We start from the raw sequence: 24400 nt of genomic DNA on the forward strand, positions 1-24400 counted from the left end.
GTGCACATGGCCACCAAAGACCCTCATGATGGGGATCAAGCCCCCAAGAGCATAGATGAAGATGCTGTCCAAGCTGTGGCTTCTGTTGGGGAGGACTCATCTGATAGTGATGATGAGACAGAGCCAGCAAAAACATTTCATAGGAAAATATCTACCAACAAGGACATCAAATGTTCTGTGAGTGACAGCTGTCTACTTGTTTGCTCTGCTACCTTTGAACCAAATGTTCCCTGCCATTTTGATCTCCCGTCATTAACGTTATTTACAGAAAAGGAAACATTCATCAAAGTGGTAGGTAGCTGTGGAAGGCCTGGTTTGAGAGCAGAGACTTCTGCCATATTGTTTGCGGATTCCGGCACCAGCGTGACTCATGGCGGCTGCCGTCCGTGCGTTCCCGCGGCAGAAGGGGTTTTACGTGCCAAGTGCCGTGCCCTCGTCGCCACTTATGGTGCCAGCGTCCGTATGCAGGGAAAGCACGCTAACGTGATGACGTCACTGGACCGCGCCTGCGAGAACGCGGTGACGCATGACACGGATGCCGGTCTGAGCGGCTGGTGTTATGGCGAGTCACCGAGCCAGGCCTGGCGGCACGCCGCCCCCCCCCCCCCCTCCGCTTTCTCCTCCCCTCCCCCGCCACATGGTGGAGGAGGGGAAGGAAGTGGGAGCTGTCGAACGGTCGCTGGTGGTGTTGCGGTTTTTGAGGATGAGCTTTGTTTTCTCCTGGTTTTGTTGAGGCTGGAGAACTTGATCTCGAACATGACATGACTTAAGTTATTTAGAAACAGCCGGTTTTCGTTCGGCAGTGAGCTGGGACATGGGCATCTGGGCGTCATCTACAAGAAGCTGTTGAAACAATAGTCATTTCCGTCACGCAGTGTTGTCGGAGCAGCGTGGTATTCATCATCAACTCGAAACAAAACACCGCATATAATTTTCAAACAGTCATCTCCCGGTGGGTGGGCGTGGCCGGCTAGCGCCGTGTGTGTGTGGGCGTGGCCGACCGACGCTCCGCGGTGGGCGTGGCCAGCCGACGCTCCTCAGTGGGCGTGGCCGGCGGACGCTCCATGGTGGGCGTGGCCGGCCGACCTACCGACCGCCGAGCACCGCCGCTGCCTCCGTAATGAAAGCCGCCGGCGCTGTCTCGGCGGACGGCATATTGACCCACGCAACGCGGCCTTGGCCGCGCGAGGCGCGTGCCGGCGGCACCCACGGGGCGTCTGTGTTGGTGTGACGCGTGCCCTGATGCGTCTCGGGAGCGTTTTTGTGTGCGCATTGGGATTTAGCCTAGTAGAGTGTACAGTATCCACGGCTCGCTGTATTTATGACACCCTTCATGTATTTTGCAATGCATCCGACAATCTTGTGATCGCCAGCAGCGCAGTCTGTTACCCCAGTTGCATGGGGGACAGCTGACGCACAACATGGAGTAATCGTGTTCTTGGATGTCGCGTTTGTGGAGTGATACCGCCACCTCGAGTCCGTCAATCAAGCGTGCTGGATCAGGGCTACGCTGTCCCTGGACTTTTCTTCTGTTCATTGGACGACTGCTTCGCCTTTTCATCATTTGGGGGCCTTGTGAGCGAGGTTCAGCATTAGCACCTCCATCCCGTCGACCGTACGCACTGTAGTGTTTCACGAGTTTGCCGTTTTTTTTTTGTTTGTTGTTGGTATATTGCATGCATGTGTATTTTTAATAGCCCTTGGGAAGCGCAGAAGTGGGCAGAAGCGGCGGCTACGTCTGCCAGCGCGGTCGGCTCCCACTGGAAGGCAGGCTGCTGTTTTCGGCTGGAGCTGTTCGTCAGTTACACCTATTAATTACCAAGATGACGAGCCGCCGTGTGCGTTTCAGGTCTGTACAAAAGAGGGATATCTCATGAAGCAGACCTCCTCCTTCCAACGATGGAAGCGGCGGTACTTCAAGCTGAAGGGCAATAAACTATACTATGCAAAAGATACGAAGGTGAGCCTGGGCCAGCCATCCTCCTAACTCACCGCCACGGGCAGGCTATCGGCTATTTAAAGTAAGGCCCTTTCGACCAGAAACGAGTGTTTCAGGGCTATGGGATGAAGCGGAATGGATTAGGATGGGGCAGGACTGTATGCGCCTGGTGGGCCATCAGCCGAGCCTTATCAGCCCGCGCAGGGACGCGTCTGAGGGATGTGCGCTGGGCACCCGGTTGGGCCCCCTCTCTAGAGGGTCTCTCAGCCCACTCGTGGCTGACGCATGCCGCCTGCCCCGGACAAGCGGGGCGCGGTGAGGTTGTAGGAGGAAGCAGTGAAGTGGATTTTACTGTCAGCATTCATGTCGGGATTTCTTCAAACGCTATGCTCATTCTGTGCGCAAACATTCATCCGGGCTACGCAAACTCGTGCCCGAATACCAAACGGCTCGCCATCCGGGTCTGGCCCGCTTCAGACTAGACACCCACTTCTTTGCATAATTTAGAGCCACACTTTCACAACAATTGCCGTGTGAAGGCCGGATGCAGACTCGCGTGTTGGCTGCGGGCACGTGACGGCCTCGCTGGTGCTGCCATCTCCCGGCGCCGCGCGCAGTTCCGACCGGCCGGCGCCAGTGGCGGGGTATGTCACGCCGGAAACGCAGACGGATCTCAGAGGCGTGAGGCGGCCACTGCTGAGTGAAGGTCTCGACGTGCCGTCGTCTTGGTCAAGTCCTTGGGACAAGATAGAACTGTCCTTTGCACAGAATGGGCTTTCACTTGCTCACGAAAGTCCCAGATGACGTCATCACGGCTTGACATTAAATGTGGCGCTTTTGGGTGATGCGTTTTTGAGCTGTACTTCGCACAGAATGGGCTTCCACTTGCTCACGGAAGTCCCAGATGACGTCATCACGGTCTTACATTAAATGTGGCGCTTTTGGGTGATGCATTGTTGTGCTGCTATTGAATCGCAAATTCCAGCAGGAGGCGAAGATTTCATTCATTGTTTGTCCAACCCCCCCAAAGGAAAACAAGAAATAAGCAGGATATTTGTATATATTTGGATATTTTGATGTATTCGGTTTCAAAACGTTCGTTTGTCCGTACCGGTAGCTCAGTTGGTTATAGCACCTGCCTTCCGACCCACCCACCCGTGATGGGGTGGGTTCGAGTCGCTTCAATCGCTCGCTTTTTGGTCTCGACGGGGATGGCCCGCGTCCGGTGGCAACGCCCGTGCTGAAGGTCAGGTGACGTCAACGGGCATGGCGGACCGTGTCGAGCTCCGCGGCACGTTGAACTTTTTAAGTTATTAAGTTCTGTCGTTGGCTATTATATCGCTATTAAGTTCTGCCGTTGGCCTGGAATTTCGCGGTCGGATGGTAGCAGCCAGGGCCCGCGCAACAAACACTGATTTGCGTGAGCTGTGACCCTGGAATCTATCCATCCAGAAGGTTCGGATTAAATCTTCAAAAAAGCTCATTAAGACTGGGACCGCAATGGGCTACGCTTTTGAAGTCACCATCTCTTTTTAACCGACTCGTAAAAGGTATCCAACTGGCAATGTTGACTGGCAATTCCTAAATGATAACTACGTTGGGAACCAGCGTAATTATCGGGTGCCTTCACATCAGTTTTCAATAAGTAAATGCTTAGTTCGTTACATTATTTGGGATTTTTCAGTTGTTACACATTCCTGTTCTCACTGAGCGCCACGATGCACCTCCGTATTTCTTGATATTTTCTGCCTCGTGCCTAGGGGGCGCCTTTTGGCAGTGGTGAAATGAAGGATTTAGTTCCCAGTCTTGGTCATGCCACTCACCCCGGTTCCTTACTCAATGCTGTCTTGAAAGCTGACAACCAGCGGTGGTTTTGCTTGTCGAATTTTGCGCCAGTCCACCAAGCAACTACATCAATAATCGACGTTTGGCAACTTCCAAGTAGCGCGACAACAGACCGTGGATCTGAGCCTGTAATCGGCCGGAGCGGGAGAGCAGCATCACACGCCTCGGCGCCGACGGGACCAGCGCCGGCCGGCAGCCGCCGTGCGATAGCGTCGGGCGTGCCGCTGACGCCCGTCCGCCTGCTCCCCAGTACGAGGTGTTTGACGAAGTGGAGCTGATCGACCTCAGCATCGCTGAGTCGGGCGCCAAGCCGGGCGGCGGCCACTGCTTCCAGGTGAGTGCCGAGCGCGGCCGGCCGCCTCCGCGCGGCGCCGCGGCCGGGGGCGGCGCCGCGCTCCTCAAGTGACGCCCGAACGCCCGCGCACGCCCCAGCCGGACCCGCTATTGCAGGTGGAGTGGGTAGTTTTTTCCCGACGCCCGGCGATCGAGACCGGCCTCTGCACGCGGCCCGGAGAGAAAAAGCCGACTGGCAGCTTGCCGGATGTTTTGTTTGTTCCTTTTATTTATTTATTTTTTGGTTGGACTGTGATGGGGCCACTGAATGTGAATGGGAATAGAGCAACGGGCGATACAATAACGTCGACCGAAAGGTGAGATGCGCAGGGACGACATGCGCAACTAGTGATCGGCGGCACGAAGGCATACCAAAAAAAGGCAATACGTGTGTGGGGCGGGCCTCGCTCGCCGAGCGCTTGGCGAGAATGATGCACTCGACCTGCAATACCGGACGCCTGCCAGGGTCACTGGCCAAGCGGAGGGGCAGGCAGCCAATCACCCGCCGCTTAAGGCCTCTGGTCGCCATTTCATTGTCGCGATGCGAAAGGCAGCATCAGAGAGTGCTTCGCTGACTGACTGTCCGTCTGTCTGTGTTGCTGAAAATGAACCCAAAGGCAACCTGCCGCACCAATAAACGGTTAGTTATGTCAGTTGCGCGAGAGATCACGAATTGGACTGTACTGAACCGGGGATGATCATCCTGTTGTTAATCCGGGCTATTTCTTGGATTCGAACGCAATGTAATGATCACGAAATTCAGAAGCGGCGGTAAATGGGGAGCGCGTTAATGAAGCGTCACAGATGACTGAACCTTAATGTCAATATCTGCTGGCCGTTCTGGCTTTTGAAGGGGTTAAGTTTGATGGGATGGGACGGGATGGGATGGGATGGGATGGGATGGGATGGGATGGGATGGGATGGGATGGGATGGGATGGGATGGGATGGGATGGGATGGGATGGGTGGGGTGGGGTGGGGTGGGGTGGGGGGGGGGGGGAGCAGACGAGATGTCCTGCAGGGCGTTCATGCTCAAGTCGTGCCAGGCGGGTATAGTAGGGGAAGAACCATTCTTCGGCCTCCTCCCAATATTATTATGTTCATGGTCTCAAGCTCACTCTCCATCCAAGGCAGTGAAGTGCCTATGTGTCTTGTAAGGAATTAGCCAGCCTTACTTTTGTATATGGTCTGGAAGGAGCACGGGGTACACATTACTACACTATAAAACTACACGCTATATTACACTACAAAACTACACACATTACTGAGTGTAGTTTTCTTTGCAAGACGACCAGATTGCATGAACATATGGGGACGCTTATGGCATTGAATGAAAAGGGCGTGAATAAACGAGGGAAGGTGACGCCATAGAAACAGCCTCAGTGGTCCCTTAAGGCACAAGAGCTACTTAAAGAGGATTTGAACAATGTTGCAAAAGTTGCAGAAGTTTGCAAAAGCAGTTTACAGTAAAACTAAGCACTATAGATTTCCAGGGCCACCTCCATCCTTTTGGCAAGGGCCAACAGCCCCCTGAGAAGCATTTAAGGGAAAATGGAAAAACTGCACAGATCAAGGCATTGCACAGCGCGCGTCACTTCGTCCCTTATTTTTTGAGACCCTGGGGTCAACCTGATCCCTCCCCACCCGAGCGCGGAGCACTCAACCGGCCGTCGGGGTGCTTGTTGAATCTGATTCCATAAATCGCACCCTCTTGCCCATTTTTAGGGCCGGTTCAAATGTGCGGCAAACGACCACACCCTCGGACGGAGTATTAGCAAAACGTTTTGAGCATGCTGTGTGGTGCGTACGTTTGTAAGGGTCCTTTTGGCGATGATTAAAATTTCTCGGTCCGTTAAAGCCTAACGGCAGCCGGCAGTATTTAGCGCTCCAAATTACGATCCAAAATAACACAGACCTAGTGGGTGACGTCATCTCCTAGGCCAGCATGCACTTCCGTTGACGTTCCAAAAGTGCACGAAAAATCGCCAGATGACCTGCTTTGGAATTTAAATGGCTGAACTAAATAAGGAAGAGGACGATGGTTGGTTCCAGAACGTATCTCAAACTTATTCGTGTGTACCCCGAAAGGTCATTTAGGTCAACCCACAGGTTATCAAACAGTGCCCTGGGACGTAAGCTGGTTAACATTCCGTAAAAGCACAGTCTTTTTCATTTTTTCTCCTTTGACCCCTCACGCAATCGACGCCTGCCAAGTCCCCAGCCACGCGAGGCGCTCCTATTTGGGGCGATACGGAACAGGATGCCTCCCACCTCTCTGGGCTGGACCGCGTCTCCCCTGGACCGTGAGAACGGCGCCGGGCGCGCTGGCAGCGGCGACACGGACCTGCTGTGCTGCCGAGCCAGCGCCGGCGGTCCGGTCCGCTCATGCGAGCTTGGGCGGCGGCAGTGTACAGTGCGCTAGCGCCTGACCCGGGCATGGCTTATTGATTTCTGATCTGGGGCTGGTCTTACTGATCTCTGATTGGCGAAACAGGGCTGGTCTGGCACGGGGTCAGGGGATAGCTGAGCAGGTCTCGGGAGTGGAGGGAAAGCAGAGGTGGGTGGTTGGCTCGCGGTGGTACGGAATCTGTAAAAATGACGCATCGTGATTTAGCAAAGATAATTTTTGGAAGAATTTTGGCTACGGGCGGTGGCGATTCTGCAAAGTTTTGGCTTTAATATGTTCGCTTTCGGAGCGTGCACGGTATTGGCACATGGCTCACCATAACCGTGGCCGAGGTTGTATTTGGCGCTCCCTGTTTGAATAGTTTCTGAAAGCGGACACCCGCCTTTAAATAGCGAATGAATTGAGCGCCTACTCAGCTGTAGTGCATTCCGGATCAAATAAGGATGTGTGCCCGGTATGAAAGTGAAGACTTGTTTATTCCTGAAATCACATGACATACTTAGTACCCGTACCGCTGGTCCGACCGAAACACGTCTGGTAATTCACCCGGTGGCTGTGCCAAAAATTACTTTCAGCTCCGCTTGCGGCGTGTGGAGAGTTTGTTTGCGGACGAGCTGTTGTAAGCTTGCGCTTATTGAGTCTAGCCTGACGTGGCGCATATTTGCACCTAAATGTGAGGGACAGAGGGCCTGCAAGGAGGCATCATGATCGAAAATCCACACTTCCAGCGCTTTGGGTAGTAGCCTCAGGTGTAGAGATTAGCTTGCTTTGGGATACGAGTAGGGGGAGGAGCAGTTGAAAGCATGGATAGCAGCCGAGTTAATCGGCTCCTCTATCCTTTCCCTGGCCCTTCATCCACCAAGGGTTTCCTGACCTAGGAGAAAGGCTCGCAGCAGGAGAATGTCTCCGAGAACCTTCGAATATTTGAGAGTCCGTTTTCATCCGTTCCGCCAGTCGTCTGTGAGATTTTTGGCCGTTATATTTTCGAGAATGTCCTGGGATACAAAAAAAGATTATCTGAAAAGAGTCCAGAGTCCCAGGCTAACCCCGGGAGTCAATGTCTTACTGTTTGATTTGGGGAGAGAAGTTGTAGAAAATCGCGATGTGCTCAATGATTTCTGGGATCTACCCTGCGGCGATAAGGCCGGCCCGTCAGGATTAAAGCAACCTCCAGTCTAGCGAAACTGTCGCGAAGGCGACGGCCCGAGGCGACAGCAAAAAGGTCGAAAGCTCAAGTCCCTGGAAGAAGACTCAGGTCGCACCGGAGCCACGCAGAAAACTTCTGCTCTGAAGCAGGGCCCGGGCCTCAAGGGGTTTAAATGTAGCGAGTACCGTACCACGACCGCCAAGGGAAGCAGGGCGGAAATTCACGGCACGTGGCAGCAATGTTTCATAAATACGGTGTGTTTGGTCCTAATAACCTACGCAAAGGTCATTATATATATATATATATATATATATATATATATATATATATATATATATATGCACTGGTTGGGAAACGTTTTGCTTTTCCGTGTAAGGGAATTTGGGCGTATGGTTACTTGCGCAAAGCAATGTGCATCTGACGAAGCCAAAAAACAAAAACAAAACAAAACAGAAACGAAAGCAAAGAAGAACATATTACACCAAAACGAACTTTTCAATTGGCGTTTCGAAGCGTTTGTAATGACATTACGCGTTTGAAAGGTTCTTTACCTCCAGTGATGATTACCCACCACTGAGACCATCCTTATATGGAATGGCCGTAGTCCCTGCGCCAGTCATGATAAGTGTACCAGTCATCATGATAAGACCACCCTGCTCCGCACAAAATGTTAGCGTTTTCAAGCCAAGCAACGATATTTTGGCCATATTTCGCCCGTTTTTCATTCCAGTGCGACATGTGCGAACTTAATACACCTGGATCCTGTGGTTTTCCGCATGTGTAACGATCACACTAAAAGATGTGGCTAATGCTTACACACTAGTTCTTTTAGAAGGCTTGTCGAACCTGCACTTAATAGCGTGTAATTTGGCTCGCTCATCACGTTAGTGGCTGGGACCGTGGACAGGCAGTTGGCCGATGTCACGGCTCATGTTCCGGAACCAATGTGGCGGACTCCTTGAAATGACGTAACCTATGTTTGCTTTTTACATTAACAAATAAGATCTTCGACTCAGACCAGGCCCTGCCACTTAGTCCAACAGCCCCACATCCATCTTACTAATGCAGAAGCTGTAGAAAGCTCGGCACACGTCGCCGCGGATGGAGCTCGCGTCGAGAAGCGCCCCACTGCACACGAGCGCTCCGCCAGCGGATCCAGCGGAGCGCTCCACCAACTGACCCAGCGGAGCGCTCCGCCATCGGATCCATCGGAGCGCTCCGCCAGCGGGTCCAGCGGAGCGCTCCGCCATCGGATCCAGCGGAGCGCTCCGCCATCGGATCCATCGGAGCGCTCCGCCAGCGGATCGGCATCAAAGATGCGTCGCCGAGCGAATGTGCGTCTCAAAATTGCACGCGTTCTGGAGTCAGCTTTTGTACCACGACCCGTGCGCGCGAAGTGCGCACACTTCCGCCTGGCGGATTCCTGTGGTTGGTTATAGCGGCACTTGCGTATGCGAGCAGCGTGCACCGCATCAGCCAGCAGAAGCTCCATGTGGTTTTTTTAACTGTTTGACGGCTGGTGCAATTTGGCTGCAATTCTATCATCACCAGTTGACTGACGCAATTTTGCTATAATTGTATTATGACCAATCGACTAACTGAATTTGCGTCACTTCTCGAAAGCGACTTAGCTAAAAGGTAATGTTTCATATTTGTAGATATTGAGCAAGCATCAGATATGACGTAATAAACTCACTTATAACGATTGGTATGCTTTTAAATGAATATATTTCTGTAGACAACACAGTTTTTCTTTTAAGCAAATATGCTCTTCAATTCCGTCATTATTTGATTGCGTCATCGCACCTTGCGCGACATTGACCGAGAGCCAATTGACGGCCGTTGTATCTGGAAATCGTGCTCACGAACCCCGGGTAGGGACGACTCGACAATGCTATGTGTTGCGTAATCCTTAGGTCGCTCAACTGGCAAGTAGAATGTTACTGAAGCCTCCATGGACTTTTTTGTGTATTTATCGACACCTGCAACGACTAGAAGTGGTTAGCGTCACCACCCGCAGCCCCAGCGTCGCCACCCGCACCCCTGGTGGCAAAAACGTTACGCTTAGTTTGATAACATACATCATTTTGATTTGTGTGTGGCGTATCGCCCGAGTGATAAGTGCCTTCGGCTCTCACGTAAAGGTTCGTGTTCGATCCCCGGCGCTGCCAGGGCCCCTGAACGCTAATATGCCCTCCACAGTCGTTGACGCTCCATACAAGGGTGCGTAGCGACATGCGTCACGTTCCCATTTACGTAAAAATTATGTTATACTTATTTATCGGCTGCGGCAGAACTGGAGGGCAAGCGACCCTCGAGTTGGCGGGCTAGAAGCATCAGTGGCTAGTATCACCAGCAGCATAACGAAATCGCATGCCGCAGGAGGTATAGCAGCGATCTCATGGTGCGAGTGTGGTGGGAAGAGTTCCGCACCACTTATGGAGTGACCATGAGATCAGATGGCAAATTCATCACAGCTGTTCAGTTAAGGTGGACTGTTATCTAGTGTAGTACCTGTAACAGGTTAATGCTAACCAGGGGCAAAAACAAGTAACTGCCGGCTGAACCGTGATCTTGGTACGGCACGTAAGTAACGATCGCACTTTACGTGAAAGGGCAGCCATGCCGTGCCTCATCCACACGTCCCCATTGCATGAGCGGAAACGCCGCGCTTCCCGGAGCGCCGGCTCAGCGGCGTCATCATCACTCGAACCACCCGGTACGGCTTGCCCCCCCCCCCCGTTCCCTGGTGTCCGTGACGTCCCCCCGTCGTCCGGCGCCCCGCCCCCCGCCGTGACGCGTTCGCGCCGCCGCCGCCGCCGCCGCCGCCGCCGGCCGGTCTGAGCGTGCGCGCGCGCTGTGTCGCCAGGTGATCACCGCCTTCCGGTGCCTGGCACTACGCGCCGAGACGCGGCGCGAGATGGAGGAGTGGACGGCCGCGCTCAAGAGCGCCAGCAAGCGCCAGTTCTACGAGGTGAGTGGCGCCGTTGCCGCTGGCCGCCGGCTGCTGGCCGCCGCGCTCGGTGGCGGTGGGGTTCCTGTCGTGGGGTGGGACACCGCAGCTGCGTTGGAATGGTGATGCTGTCTGTTAGCGGTCTGTATGTATGTGGGTGTGGGCGGGTGTCATCCCTGGATGCGCTCGTGGTTGTCCCGCCTAACGTCCGTCTGTCGACTCTTCGCGTGTCGCTGACGGCATGCGGCACGGGGTGCCTGCGGCGTGTCCCTCGGCGTTTGGTGCACATGGGTTACGGGCGGTCCCTGTCCAGCGGCCAGCGCCTGTGTGCTTCGATGTGGTGTCTGATGTGACTCGTTGTGATCTAATGTTATTTTCAAACACGATAACAGCAGCGCTTCGATGCAGAGTCCTCTGTGATTGTTGTCTTTTGTTTTTCCGTCATTGGCTTCGCGAGGGGCCATTGGACAAATTTCGCACATCTAGACAAAACGCGACGGCTTGTGACGGGCGTTGGTATCCAAGCACCCATCTTGGTCCCGTCTTCTTATCACCATCGGAGGCTTGAAAGTGGGTCGGGGTTCACATCAGCGTACCCTCCTGATGTTTCGTATGAGGTGTTTTCTGTGAACGTTTAACGTGCATGACTACGGGTAAGCCTGCAGGCTGAGTGAGTCACTTGAACTACGGTAACAAAAGAGTCATTTTCAGCGGTCTAGCCTGACCATAACCTTTTCCATAAAACCTTTTGCAACTACGGGTCGCAGGGGTCATGCAATTTTTCAACGAGGATCACATTTGTTCAACAGTTGTGACCTATAACTTGTCAGGCATTTGCCTGCAAGCTATGATCAGGAGGGCATTCTCGCAACATTTCAGTGTTAACGCTACTTCACCTCCCTTTTCGACAAACACAGAACAGATAAAGTTTTCAAGTTGCGGGCTGCGCAACTCGGATTTCGACGACTTGGTGCCGCAGTATCACGTGACTATAGCGCAACGACGGAGAAAGCGAACACTGGTAGCGATAAGTGTGGATTGGTGTGTGCAAAACAGCCCGTGCTGTATTGCACGACCGTGGATCCGCTTATTTTTTGAGCGGTTTGAAAGACTTGTCAGATCACCTCAACGAGAGAGGACTTCGCACCAGCTGCACAGTGTGGGCGAATTTGCCGGCTGCATCGCGGACACAGATCTCATAACTGTCCAACAACGCACCAATAGATCTCATAACTGTCCGACAACGCACCAACAGATCTCATGACTGTCCCACGTACATATGTGGCATGGATGGGCTGGAAAGCGGTCATTGACTCATTTTTCGTTCAGCCTTTTCGAGTACAAGCACTGGCTTGGAGCCAGAGAGGCTGAAATTTACCAACTGACCCTATTGACACATGGTGGCGTTCTCCTAGCCGTGCACCACAGGCGCGTCTGCTCAAAGGCTGGTCTTAAGCACTGAGGCTAGCTTTAAAATGTCGCAGTCAAGGGTGTTCTTAAACTGCCATACGATCATTATATGCTCAAATAAACTTGCCTCCTGTGATCAGGTCTCCGTCCGCTCAAGTGAGACACCTGGTAACTCATCGTCCGCCGCCTGTCCTTATTTATATCGGGTGATTTTAGCGCTCAGCACTCAGCGTGGGATGTGTCCAGACGAATACCCTGCGGAAGCCCTGTGAAGCCTGCATACGTGAAGAATGGCTATGTCTCTTAAAGACGGGGACTCGAACTCATTTTACACTCCCGTCGGGACAGGCATCGGTAATGGACCTTAATGTTTTAAGCTCACGACTGACCAACCATTTTGGCTGGTCGGTGTCAGACGATCCAATGGGAAGTGATCACTTTCCCATCTGGATCAATCACCGGGCCGACGTTCTCCTTGGTTCTCGACCACAGCGCTGAAGTGGCAAAAAAGATGACTGGACTGAGTTTCGAGCGAGAACCGAGCATTTCTGTACTATGCAACCAGTGAGTGAACCTCCCTCAGTGGAGAATCCGACTTCGTTGATTTTGCGTTCTGCGGAAAGGCGTTTACCGCGAACGTCGGGCTGCCCTCGCCGACCTCCTGGCCCTTGGTGGACACAGCAGTGTCGAGACGCCGTCTGTGAGCATGAGAGGGCCATTAGGAAGTTTGAACGTCGGAGCACGACGGAGAATCTAGCTGCATTTCGACGAGCACGAGCGGCTGCTATACGCGCCATTCTCGAGGCTAAACGAGCTTCGTGGCGAGCGTACGTCGGCTAACGTAACTGCCACACACCTGCATGCAGTGTATGGGCGCGGATCAAGCGCATTGTCGGGCAGGACTCGTCTGTACCACACACACCCTGCGCGCCTTATCAACGGACATGTCATACGTCCAGTTGATGTAGCGGATGAAATCGCCCGCGCATTGTCCGGACGACGCGAAGATGTCATCACGATGTCATCCCGCAATTTATGCACCACCGGATCCGCTGCGAGGCATCCTCCATCAACTTCAGCGCGAGCGAACAGCTGTATAACCGACGGTTTACGATGCCCGAGCTGATGTCCGCGACCGGATCGCTGCGCGACGTGGCAGAGGGTGCGGATCTAGTCCACAACACCAAGCTCAGGCAACTTCCCACTGCAGTAGTTGAGGCCCCTTTAGTAGGCCACAACAGACTGGGCGACTGGAGGCTGTTCGGAGTCCAGGCGTGAGTCATACATTGTTCGTTTGCTCAAGCTTGGTAAGAGTGGAGCTGACCATGCCGAATATCGCCCTATCTCACTGACGTGCATTTGTATGTTGATTGAACGTATGGTAGATGTACGCTTATCGGTGGTTAGAGCGGCACAACGATTTTACGGCTGCTCATTGTGGATTCAGGAAAGCTAGCAGTATGATTAATCACCATATAACTCTGAATACCATCATCCGCGCTGGTTTTAGAGAAAGAGCGTGCTTTGTTCGCTGTGGTGATAAACGATATTGGTGACTCCCTTCCAAAGTCGGTTAGCCGCACTCCTCGTGGATGATGTCGCCAGCTGGTACGCCTCGCCAAGTTGTGCTTTTCTGGAGCGCCGCTTGCAGTTGCTGTGATAAGCGTGGAAAGATGGAGTGTTGTAAACGGATTCCGTTTCTCAGTATCGCAAACAGTCACCTTGCACTTCTGCAGACGCCGCCAATGCCCCGCCATGGCTTTGAGGCTTTGCGGCGAGACCATTCCGGACCAATCCAGTGCCCATTCCGAACCAATCCCTGGGGTCTGCAGTTTGATCATTGTTTGACGTGGAGATTGCGCCTGAAAACTGTACGTGACAACTGTTTTAAAGCATTGGACATATCGAAGTGTGTGTCTTGAACACCTTATGCAGCGGACAGGAGAACACACTGATACTTTACCGCTCACTCATACGCCCGAAACCTGACTGGATGTGTTACTTATGACCACGCGCCCGGTTATAAATAAAACGTTTGCAGGAGCAAACGTTTATTAGACACTGTGCATCATACCGCATTACGCATTGTAACCGGAGCATCCAGAACGTCATAAGCTGCTGGTCTCGCGGTGGAAGAAAATGAACCGGCGTTGGCCCTGAAAAGGGAAATGCTTGGCATGCGACAATTTAGGAAGCTGGCCCAATTTGCAAACCATCCGAGTCGCCGAGCATTTCTTCACGCATCGTTGAAAGCATGTTTCAAAGTGGCCGAAGGCCGTATGCTATGCCATTTGGCGTTGAGATGAAGGAGCTGTTCCGAGAAAGCGATATTAGTTTGCGTGGTGCGTTAACACGCGCGCGGGTGGTGGTCAATTTGACCCCCAAAAGGTTTTCAAGAACGGTTTCCGAACGGCGTAGCGCAGCAGCGCCGCTCGGAAACCATTTGGCCTGCCAAAATTTGGTGCAGCCGCGCCAAATTTGCACAGCTTTAAAGAACTGAAAAGCGGATTGTTTAGTGCCAACGATTTTCAGCTACCCGGTGAGGTCGCTGACCTACGGCAGTCGAAGTCAGGCCATGGATACAGCGAAGACAATTTCTAGGGAATCGTTGAATCTGATGCAACAAGAGAATGCTAGACGAAGCCACACATCTCTGAGGTAGTTTCTTAGGCAACTCAACAATTGAATGAACAAATTCTATTGACCTAGGGTCGTATGAAAGTCAGACCAAAGTCAAAATCAATCTGTTTTATTTCTCTAGAGTTTGCTGTATGGGCTAGTTTCTGGGGCTCATTTTCAATTTATTGATATCAGGAACCGAGTGATACATCTTCTCCATGAACCTCTTTAAGGCCAGCATAGGTCACTGACCTAAAATGACCCAGGTCAACGCGTGGTGTTTAGGAACATATTGCCTAACGTAATCTTTGTCGCTTATTCAAATGGAGAGCTCAGCAGTCTTGTATGATTTTGGTTACCATGACCTTCAAAATGTCAAGCAAGGTCACTGACCTTAAATGAGCACCAGTGTTCCTTTGCTTAAAAAGGTATTCAAGTTCTGGGGGTACTTTAGAAACCAACCTGGAGTTGGACCTTGTTTGACCTTGTTTGACCCGAAGGCTTGGACCCGAAAGCTTATCTGACCCGTCTTAGGAACCTCAAACTTTGTTACAAGAGAGTTCACGTACAGCCCAACACACCTGTGAATTTGGTGTGTCTAGCTCTCTTAGTTTTTGAGATCTCAGGGGGTTAAATTTACCTCCACCCGGGCGAAGGGTATCCAACCGGTCGCTCGGGCGCGTGCTAAGGTGGCGCCTCCATTGGTCCCTCAGTGTGAGCTAATTTCACCGAAGTGGATGTCTTCCTTTCATGCATCAGCGCATAAGAAGCGACTCCAGGCGACTTCAGATCAAAGGCTCCGCAGCATATCGTGTCGTACATAGGATTTCAAGCCGCATATACTGGTGGCCTTAAAACGGAGGTGGGTGTCGGTACTACATTTGTAAATGGTCAAGCCGCTCGGTCATTGTCTTTGCCGAAACACACCTCAGTGCGCACGTCCGAGCTCGTCGCAATTAATAAAGCCTTATGCGTCATCGAAGTTCGTGGGAACAAGTCACACGTGATCCTATCCGATTCTTTGAGCAGCCTGTTGGCCCTGACAGCCTTCAACTCACCTTGTCCTATCATACAGCATATTTTAGTTCGCCTGACAGCGCTGGATCTTGCTGGTAAACCTGTCGTCCCATGTTGGAGAGCAAGCCATGTGGGTATCGCACGTAACGAGCGCGCTGACGCGGCCGCGAAACGGACAGCACGTGCACCCTGCACCCGCTCTTCACCCTTGCCCGCAACGAACTTTACTCAGACATCGCGACCTTTATGACGGGGAACTGGCCATGCTGCTGGGGCGTCACAGCAAGCAACAAGTTAAATGCGATCGAGACAGCACTGGCTTCATGGCCGTCAGGATCACGCTAGATGAGGCGCGAGGAAGCAGTTCTCAACAGGTATGAATCGGCCACAGGCACGCAACACATAGCTAACTTTTGCTCGGTGGAGAACGGTCCAAATGTCCCCGTTGTGATGCGCCTTTTACGGTCCGTCGCGTTATTCGCTCTTTCCCACGGTTCAGCGAGGAGCGAGCACTTCATTTCGGACGAGATGCCGCAGGTCTTACCTTTGCGGGCTTTATCAGCGGCGATTCTCGCATGCTAGGGTACCGGACAGCTGTTGCCATTCTTGACGAACGTGGGACTTGCGGCCATTTATACACCTCGGTAGCCCCTAGCTATTAGGGGCACGAAGTGTCCTCAGAAGTCAGGCGCGCTTAACACCCCAATCATCATCGTCAGAAGAGGGACTGAGCCATCGTAACTCCCCTGAGATATATAACCAGACTCATTGTGACTGATCGAAATATTTACTTCGATCGCTATCTGAAAACTGTATATAATTGCAAATTAATCATTTTGTTGATGACGATTACCATGCTTGGCGTGGGCTCGTAACCAGCCAATTTTAAACCAATATTATGTACGAATGAGCATGAATGCTACACCAATGCCCCCGTGCATGTTGAATTACCATTAAAAGCACTTCCCACATTGGTTTCATCGCAAACACATTGGTTTCAGTCACACCATAGGTATCGAGCTCAAGTAGCCGGTGCCAGGAGCAGATGCACTCCACTGAGCGTGTGTCGGGTAGCGAATGAACTAACTCCACGGAGTGTGTAGTTCCAGCAACCGTAAGAGTAACAGCGAAAGCAAGCGCATCCAGATATCACAGTCTGTTGTGAAACACTCGCACAGTAATGCTTGAAACTCCAGCCTTCGTCACGGTGCTCGTTGCTTGGCGACGACCTCCCATGCCACGCTGCGCGTTATTTGGCGGACCCCGAGCTGAGCCGCGGACGAAATCACGTCGCGTTGCGGTTCCGTTGCGAACGTTTTAAGCGATCGCGAGCTCACGCTAATGGAACGGGGTGCCCGCGCCGACCTGGAAGTTTCGGATGCGCTATCACCAATCAGCAGAAACGTCAGAGAACTGACAAGCTGTCCGCGGCCTAATGGATGTCAGTTGATTTTTGTTCACTGACGTGGCTAAACTCCACCTGTGTTCCATTCGTTATAATGGTGTCGAAGTCGTGCTTTCTTCGTAGGCCGACATCGTGCTGGAAGGCGGTCCTCGTCGACGTGGCCCTAGATTTGTTCTCAGAGAGTCTTTATGGCCAGAGATGCGGTGTGCGCCACGGGATTAAGGTAAGCTTTCGCTGGGGAATTACCATCGTTGTCGGATCGGTATTATCAACCTTCGAGAATTTCCAGTAATGTGTATCGCTGATGCATCGGCAGTGCTGTGTTTCAGGGCTGGCTCAATGACGCTTCCGAAAGCTTCTGTTTTTTTTGGGGGGGGAGGGGGGGCAGGATGTATGTGGTTGAATATGACAGTGTGTTGCATTCGTCAATAATAGTAGTTAATGTGGGGTGCAGAAAGCATGAGGTGCCGTCACCTAGGTGATGCTCCAGTCCGGAACACAGTCAGCTGAGCAGTGCACCAAGCGCTTCATTCTCTTAAACCTCCCAAGCTGGAGAAGCAGTTGATTTCATAGAAGTAACTTGTCTTGTTCCAAGAGACCTCATCTTGAGTTAGTTGGCTCCTCGGGTGATGCAGGCACACATTCGAAATAAAAGGTTTGGCATGGAACGTACTGTAAATTTAATCGGTGTAATGGAAGGCGTTGTTAAGCCGATTTGGTGCATTGAAATGGTATGACGGTTCGAGCTATCTCGGTGTTCTTTTGGTGGATTCCGTCGCAATCTTTAAACCGGCTGGTACACTCGGCGATGCCCGGGTAGTGAAGACACATGTTCGGCTATGTCACTATTTGAGACACTTATAAATCGCAAATTGAGTTGGTTTGTGTCGCAGATAATCCTGTTCACCCTTCAATGTTCCAGTTTCACATTTAAGACTTGCACACTTTCCAAGGAAAGTTGCCGATTAATTCTGATGCAAATAATTTGTGGGGCAAAACTCTTAGCACAATTTTAAAAACGCCTCGTCACCAGACGTTCAATTTCAAAGCAACCAGTGGCCGTGCAACGTACTTAGCACACCAGTCTCGAATTACCCACTCGGGGCCGCTGACGCGAAACAGAACTCCCCGCCCTACCGAGAGGTCGCCTGGTCGGCCGTCCAGTCAGCAGGGTCACGTGCTCCATCGGGGTATAGCTCTGCGGTCCGTTGTCCGGCTCGGGCACGCCCGGCATGAGACGGGTCGAGCGCCGGGTGACCGGGACCGAACTGGACGTGATGTGGAGATGGGCAAGCGCAGGCTGAGTGCCAGTGGCCGCCGCGATCCTGATGCGGCTGTTTTCCTGCGCCAAACGATCTTTGTGGCAGTGTTTCCTGCCACACCACGTTCGTGGTGTTGCCCCCGACGGCACTGTGAACAGGCTGGTTCAGCTGCTGACAGCGGAGCAGCCGACGAACGGGGGAGAACACGTACTCATTCAAGTGGGGCCCACTCCTCCGTGGACTAGTTTTCACTCTTGATGGCAGTCATGGTGTAGCTCAGCTCGACAGGACACTGGGTCCATTTGAACTCGGTAGGCCATGTCAAACGAGATGAGAGGATTCTTGGGAAGAACGCGTGTTCCCCTTGGCACCGCCCGCCATTGTGACCGCCTCCATGATCCTGGGCGTCATCTGCTTGGTGGTTAGCTGCATGTCATCGCAGAGCGTAGGGGTCCAGGTTTCATAACAGCACGACAGCTGCGTCTCGCTTGAGAATCGGGTGGTGTGATGACAGTCGTGATGATTTACAGCGTCCAGTTTTCCCCGACTTGCGGGTTCTCGCCTCTCCATGCTGCTTCTCCAAAAGGTTGAATTCGATATCATGAACAACGATGCTTTGAGCGTCAGAATGACCTGCTCATGGAGCCAAGTTTAGTCCTGCACAGCTCTTGCAGGTCAAGAAAGACCTTAGCCATGAGGCGGTCGACACATTCTGCGTTCCCCCGGGTGGACGTTCCCTTTTATTTGAGTGTCTTTTTTTGAGTTTGAGGCTTCATTTCCGACCGTTGCCAATTCCGAGGGGTTGGTTGGCAAACTGTATTGCGTTGTTGAAGTTTAATGCGCTGCCATTTGTGCAGTACCACGGATGTACCACGGCTCAGGAACTGTTTTCTAGCGTCATCACTCAATCGTGTGTGGTTTCCACTGGCTGATCTGTTCTGGTTTTCACTTAATCCGTCTCTTCGCGACGAGCGGATTGGCCATCGATTAACTCGCGGCAGCCAACATTATTCGCTGCTCCACTGACAGGGACCCAACCGCTGCTGTTGCGGACCCTATGGGGACAAGTTTGCTCACGCCCGCAGCACACGCAGGAACGTCATCTGGGCAAGAGGTGTGCTTTTTAATCGTCTTCACACGCTGATGAGGAAAATGCAAGATTTCAGAGGGCTGCCGCCAGCGGGGGTCGGGTTATTGGCGGTCGAATGTCGCATTACCTGCAGGCATTATATTCGCCTTCATTTTATAAGTTCTACAAAGAAGTAGGGGTATGCATGGCGCGCTCAAAAACAGCACTGCAGTTAATATCATGTAAAATTTGTCTTCCATAGTGGGTCGGATTTCGCAGAAACGGCAAACGGGGTTGGACTGCCTCGTCGCGGAGAACGCATGATCCCATTGAAATGGTGATGGGGTGGCCACTTGGCATTCATGAGGCCTCCGGCGTCGAAAAGTCCTCACTTGGCGTCAGTGGTGAGATTAAATGGTCCATTATTCGGATCGCGGCCAGTGACTTTATTTGGCGGTTCAGTCCTGGGGCTAGAATCCGCAACATCCAATATTTCACGCGCTGGATTTTCTCGCTTGTCTGTTTCAATGGGAACTGTTGAGGTCATGGTTAAAACCCCTTGCTCGCCTCTTTTGAGCCGGACGCGATCAGACGCATTTGTATGGGGGGCCGCCCGTCGCCCCTCGCCGCGCCATTATTCCGCTGATTGCGCTTTTGCAAGCCCTGCACGATCGGCTGCAGCGCACCAGACGCGCCAGCCAGCCAGCCGGCCTCCCTGCGGGCCGCGGCAGCGCCGGAACCGTGGTCGTTTCGGTCCAGGCCCGCCCCTGCCGCGGTCCGGGGTGGGCGGGCCGCCGCCCACCGCCCGCCGGCGCCGACCTCGACCTCGGCCTTGACCGGCCGGGCTGCCCCGGGATTCCCGGCACACGGGGGCTGAGCCGCCGCGGGATTCCCAGCACACAGGGGCTGGGCTGCTACGGAATTCCCGGCACACGGCCGGGTTGCACGTCGGTCTAAGGCGGGAGAAATGGACCACCTCTGCCGGTGGAGGCGGTCCAAAGGGCGGGCGAACCGGTGGCGATCGCCGAGGTGGCGGCCGGAGGCGGTGACGCCGGTCGCTCTTCAGGTGGGCGGAGCCGGATGACGCGTGGCTCTGCCGGGAGCCGACGGCAACAGCGGCTACGACGCCGCCGCCCGGAGTGACACGCGGACACACGGAGCGACTCGCGGCGCGGCAAGACGTCGCGCCCGCCGGGCCGTCTTGCATTGCCGACGCGCGACGGGATATTATTGGTATTCCGGCATGCGGTGGGATATTATTATTCTTATTATTACGACGTGCGACGGGATATGATTTTTATCATTCCGACGTGCGGCGAGAGAGAGGCGCCGCGGATGGGTACGCGGCCAAGCCGTGTCGGGCACGAGCGGTCCTGACACAGCACGTGCGTCGATGTGGGGTCAGCTGGCGCCACCTCCCATCTACTGTGACGTGCCCGGCGTGGCACACTCGCCGGTTTGTCTCAAGCAACGCCGTTATGCAAGCCCGGGAGGCTGCGGATGGGAGCCTGCTGGGCGCAGTCTCAATTGTCATGTGTGGACGTTGTGCCGCTTGTCGTTTGCATGAAGGCTCGCCGCTGGACCGCGGTAGCGGGTGTCCCGCTGGTCGACGTGTCCGTGCTGTGCAGTGAGCGGTCTGGCAGGATGTGTCGAGCGGCCTGTCCCCCGACCGGCGGAGGTGCCCGGCTGATGTCCCCCGACCTGCGGAGGTGCCGGCTCGTGTCCCCCGACCGGCGGAGTTGCCCGGCTGATGTGCCCCGGCCTGCGGAGGTGTCCGGCTCGGTTCCCCCGCCTGCCGTGGTCCCTGGCCGCCTGCCCCGCCTGCTGAGACGCGCCTGGCCGTGCCGGCAGGGCATGGACCACCTTCACTCGCTGCTGTCGGGCCAGCACAACTGGCACGTCATGTCGCACGCCCGGCCGACCTACTGCAACGTGTGCCGGGAGGCGCTGTCAGGTGAGGAGGAGCGGGCGCGCCCGCCGCGACCCCTCCGGCCGCGCGACCGGGCGCCCTCCGGCCGGGGAGGTGGCGCGCGGGGGCCGGGTCGGGCGGGGCGGGGGGCAGCGGGCGGAGCTGGGTCACCGCACGGGCTGCCGGCGGGACGGTCGGTGTCACAAGCGGCGTCAGTGACGATTGACATCGCGCTGAAGGGAGTGGTGCCCTGTTACAGGCCTGGTCGCGACGCTGGTGTGGTTTATGGTCGTCGTTATTTTGTGCGTAGCTGTAATTATTTTGCGATTTGAATCCCGCCCGCCATGGGTATTGCGCGTGTTTTTTTCTGCCGTGCGTAGTGTAGTTGGGACGCCGCCGTCAGGTGTTCGGAACGCAGTTTCATAATTACCGTCATGCATATCATTGACGACATACCAGATACGCTTCAGCCGCCAGGCGCGCGGGAATGAAATGCGGGCTTGCAGCACCTGGTCGCGGCGGGCGTGAAGAATGGAGGAGGCAGCCAACCAAATCTCATTATTCGCTTCGTGTCATCGTTAGGCGCTCTGTATTATCGCTACGCACAGCACGCGCCGGCCAATAAACACGGCGTGCGCAAAAACCGTGTTTCATACACCGCCGCTCCGGCCTCCAGCGGCAGGCCTTCCCTGGCGGCTCCTGGCGGCCTTCGCTTGCCTTCGCTCGCGTGCCTCCTGCGGACGCGGAAGCGCGGCCGCTGGCGCCCGGCGCGCGTCACACCCGGACCCGGGCCGCCGGCCGCTCTGGGGGCGCTGACTGAGTGGGGCCGCCCGGCGGTCGCCGGCCGCTCTGGGGGCGCTGACTAGAGTGGGGCCGGCCGCTCTGGGGGCGCTGGCAGCATGGGGCCGGCCGCTCTGGGGGCGCTGACTGCATGGGGCCGGCCGCTCTGGGGGCGCTGACTGCGTGGGGCCGACTGCTCTGGGGGCGCTGACTAGAGTGGGGCCGGCCGCTCTGGGGGCGCTGGCAGCGTGGGGCCGGCCGCTCTGGAGGCGCTAGCAGCGTGGGGCCGGCCGCTCTGGGGGCGCTGACTGCGTGGGGCCGGCCGCTCTGGGGGCGCTGACTGCGTGGGGCCGACTGCTCTGGGGGCGCTGACTAGAGTGGGACCGGCCGCTCTGGGGGCGCTGGCAGCGTGGGGCCGGCCGCTCTGGAGGCGCTGGCAGCGTGGGGCCGGCCGCTCTGGGGGCGCTGACTGCGTGGGGCCGGCCGCTCTGGGGGCGCTGACTGAGTGGGGCCGACTGCTCCGGGGGGCGCTGACTGAGTGGAGCCGGCCGCTCTGGGGGGCGCTGACTGAGTGGAGCCGGCCGCTCTGGGGGGCGCTGACTGAGTGGGGCCGCCCGGCGGCCGCCGGCCGCTCTGGGAGCGCTGACTGAGTGGTTCCCTTAGCTACGGATATAGCGAAAAGATGTCGGGCTTACAGTTTTTATGTTTGACAGTGGTCTTTCCTCGTGATCCAATAGTCCTGCTAGTCCGTGACGCAGTTAAATCAGGTACATCTCATGCCGTGGTCATGCCATGCTCTTTTTTAGTTATTTGCCTCAGCCCCATTGTTGCTCGTTGTTAGTCCTGATCTGTGCCCGAGGGCATGGAGCAGCGAAAAGAAGAATCGAAAGACTTTTTGTCGGGAACAGGATTGAGTTGCATTGCGCACAAGTGAAATACCAAAGGCTGTCATGAAATTATCAAAGACAGTACTTTAGGCGGAGTGCACAATCGTGATGCGCATTTACTGCACCCGATTCGTCTAATTGGGTCACTGAGTCATAAAAATGTGCTCTTGAAATCCAGCTTCTGTGAACAGCCGCTCCTTTAAAGCCTCCCAGTAAGCTGTCAGGAGAACTTCCTTGATCCTCGGGAGGATTTTGCGGCTATTTTAAGTGCAGGTCGCCGCCATTTGCAAACTGGAAACGTCCCGAAGTCTTGCGATCAAAACTTCTGCGCACGTCTCTCAGAATCGGGAGTGGCTTTGCCGCTGCGCCGCGCGCCGTCGATGTCCGGCTGACAGCGGCCAGAGAGCAGGCGTGCCGCCCCCGCCCCGCGGCCGCGCGCCCGGCCCCACGCGCCCCGCGGCGCCCGGCCCATCCGCCGCAAATAGCGCGAGTGCCTCCAGCTCGAGGTAAAGTGCGGACAACGGGCGCCGTGGTCGCCGTTCGGCTCGGGGCGCGCTGTGGTTCGCTGGCCATGAATAGGGGTGGCTGCCTCCGGCGCACGCCGGGGAGTGTCACTTGGAGAGCTGTCGTGGGCGCGCTTTGGAGATTGGGAGAGGCGGTTTGGCGGGATATTAAAAACGAGGTGGATATGGATCGCGTCGAAGGCTGTCGCGCGGGTCTGCGGTAACTGTGCTCTAACTGCGCGAAGCGGTGGCGTCCCTGATGTCGGCAACGACGCCACCAACGGCGCGACATTGACTCGCCCCAACAATGACCCGGGTCACTGTGAACATTTGTAAGCCGCTCAGCGCTCATAGCTCACTTGGACCCCCTGCCCGCGCGGCGCTCTTTGACACACTCGGGCGCCGAGTTCGTCTTTTGTACTGTGCACCGGGATAAAACAATGAATGCGGACGTACTGACGCTCGCTCTTAGCTCAGTGATTTGATACTGTGCGCTTGTTGGCTATATTGGCAATAGCGGCCATTTCGGAAAGCGTATTTCAGAAGTGAAATAATGCGGAGATAGCCCATGGACGGCTACACGGACTTGTAGTCTCATGGGTAACCTTATGCACGCAGCCGAAATTGGCTCTGGGGGCGTGAGTCCCCCCCCCCCCCCTCTTGCATGGTGTGGTGATCATCCGCACGCGCTCGCCAGCGTGCTGCGGTCTGCCGCCGGATGCTGGGGGCGCGAGTCCCCCCCCCCCCCCCCTCCAGGGTATGGTGATCATCCGCACGCGCTCGCCAGCGTGCTGCGGTCTGCCGCCGGACGCTGGGGGCGTGAGTCCCCTCCCCCCCCCCCCCCCGCTCCAGAGTATGGTGATCATCCGCACGCGCTCGCAGCGTGCTGCGGTCTGCCGCCGGACGCTGGGAAGCA

At 55.0% G+C, this 24400-nt stretch overlaps 1 protein-coding gene across 1 annotated transcript in view; it reads left to right on the forward strand.

Annotated features, from left to right (window-relative positions):
- The window catches only part of LOC119110007 (diacylglycerol kinase delta), a gene marked incomplete in the record, with an annotated part of 47324 nt that continues 22924 nt past the window's right edge, over nt 1–24400 (forward strand). The window contains 5 exon segments of the mRNA XM_037233755.1: nt 1–177; nt 1850–1960; nt 4035–4118; nt 10540–10644; nt 21257–21359. Of these exon segments, the coding sequence (XP_037089650.1) occupies nt 7–177; nt 1850–1960; nt 4035–4118; nt 10540–10644; nt 21257–21359 (574 nt within the window).

The sequence above is a fragment of the Pollicipes pollicipes genome, unplaced genomic scaffold (genome assembly GCF_011947565.3).
Source record: "Pollicipes pollicipes isolate AB1234 unplaced genomic scaffold, Ppol_2.1 Scaffold_7231;HRSCAF=8579_pilon_pilon_pilon, whole genome shotgun sequence".
Classification (NCBI taxonomy): domain Eukaryota; kingdom Metazoa; phylum Arthropoda; class Thecostraca; order Pollicipedomorpha; family Pollicipedidae; genus Pollicipes; species Pollicipes pollicipes.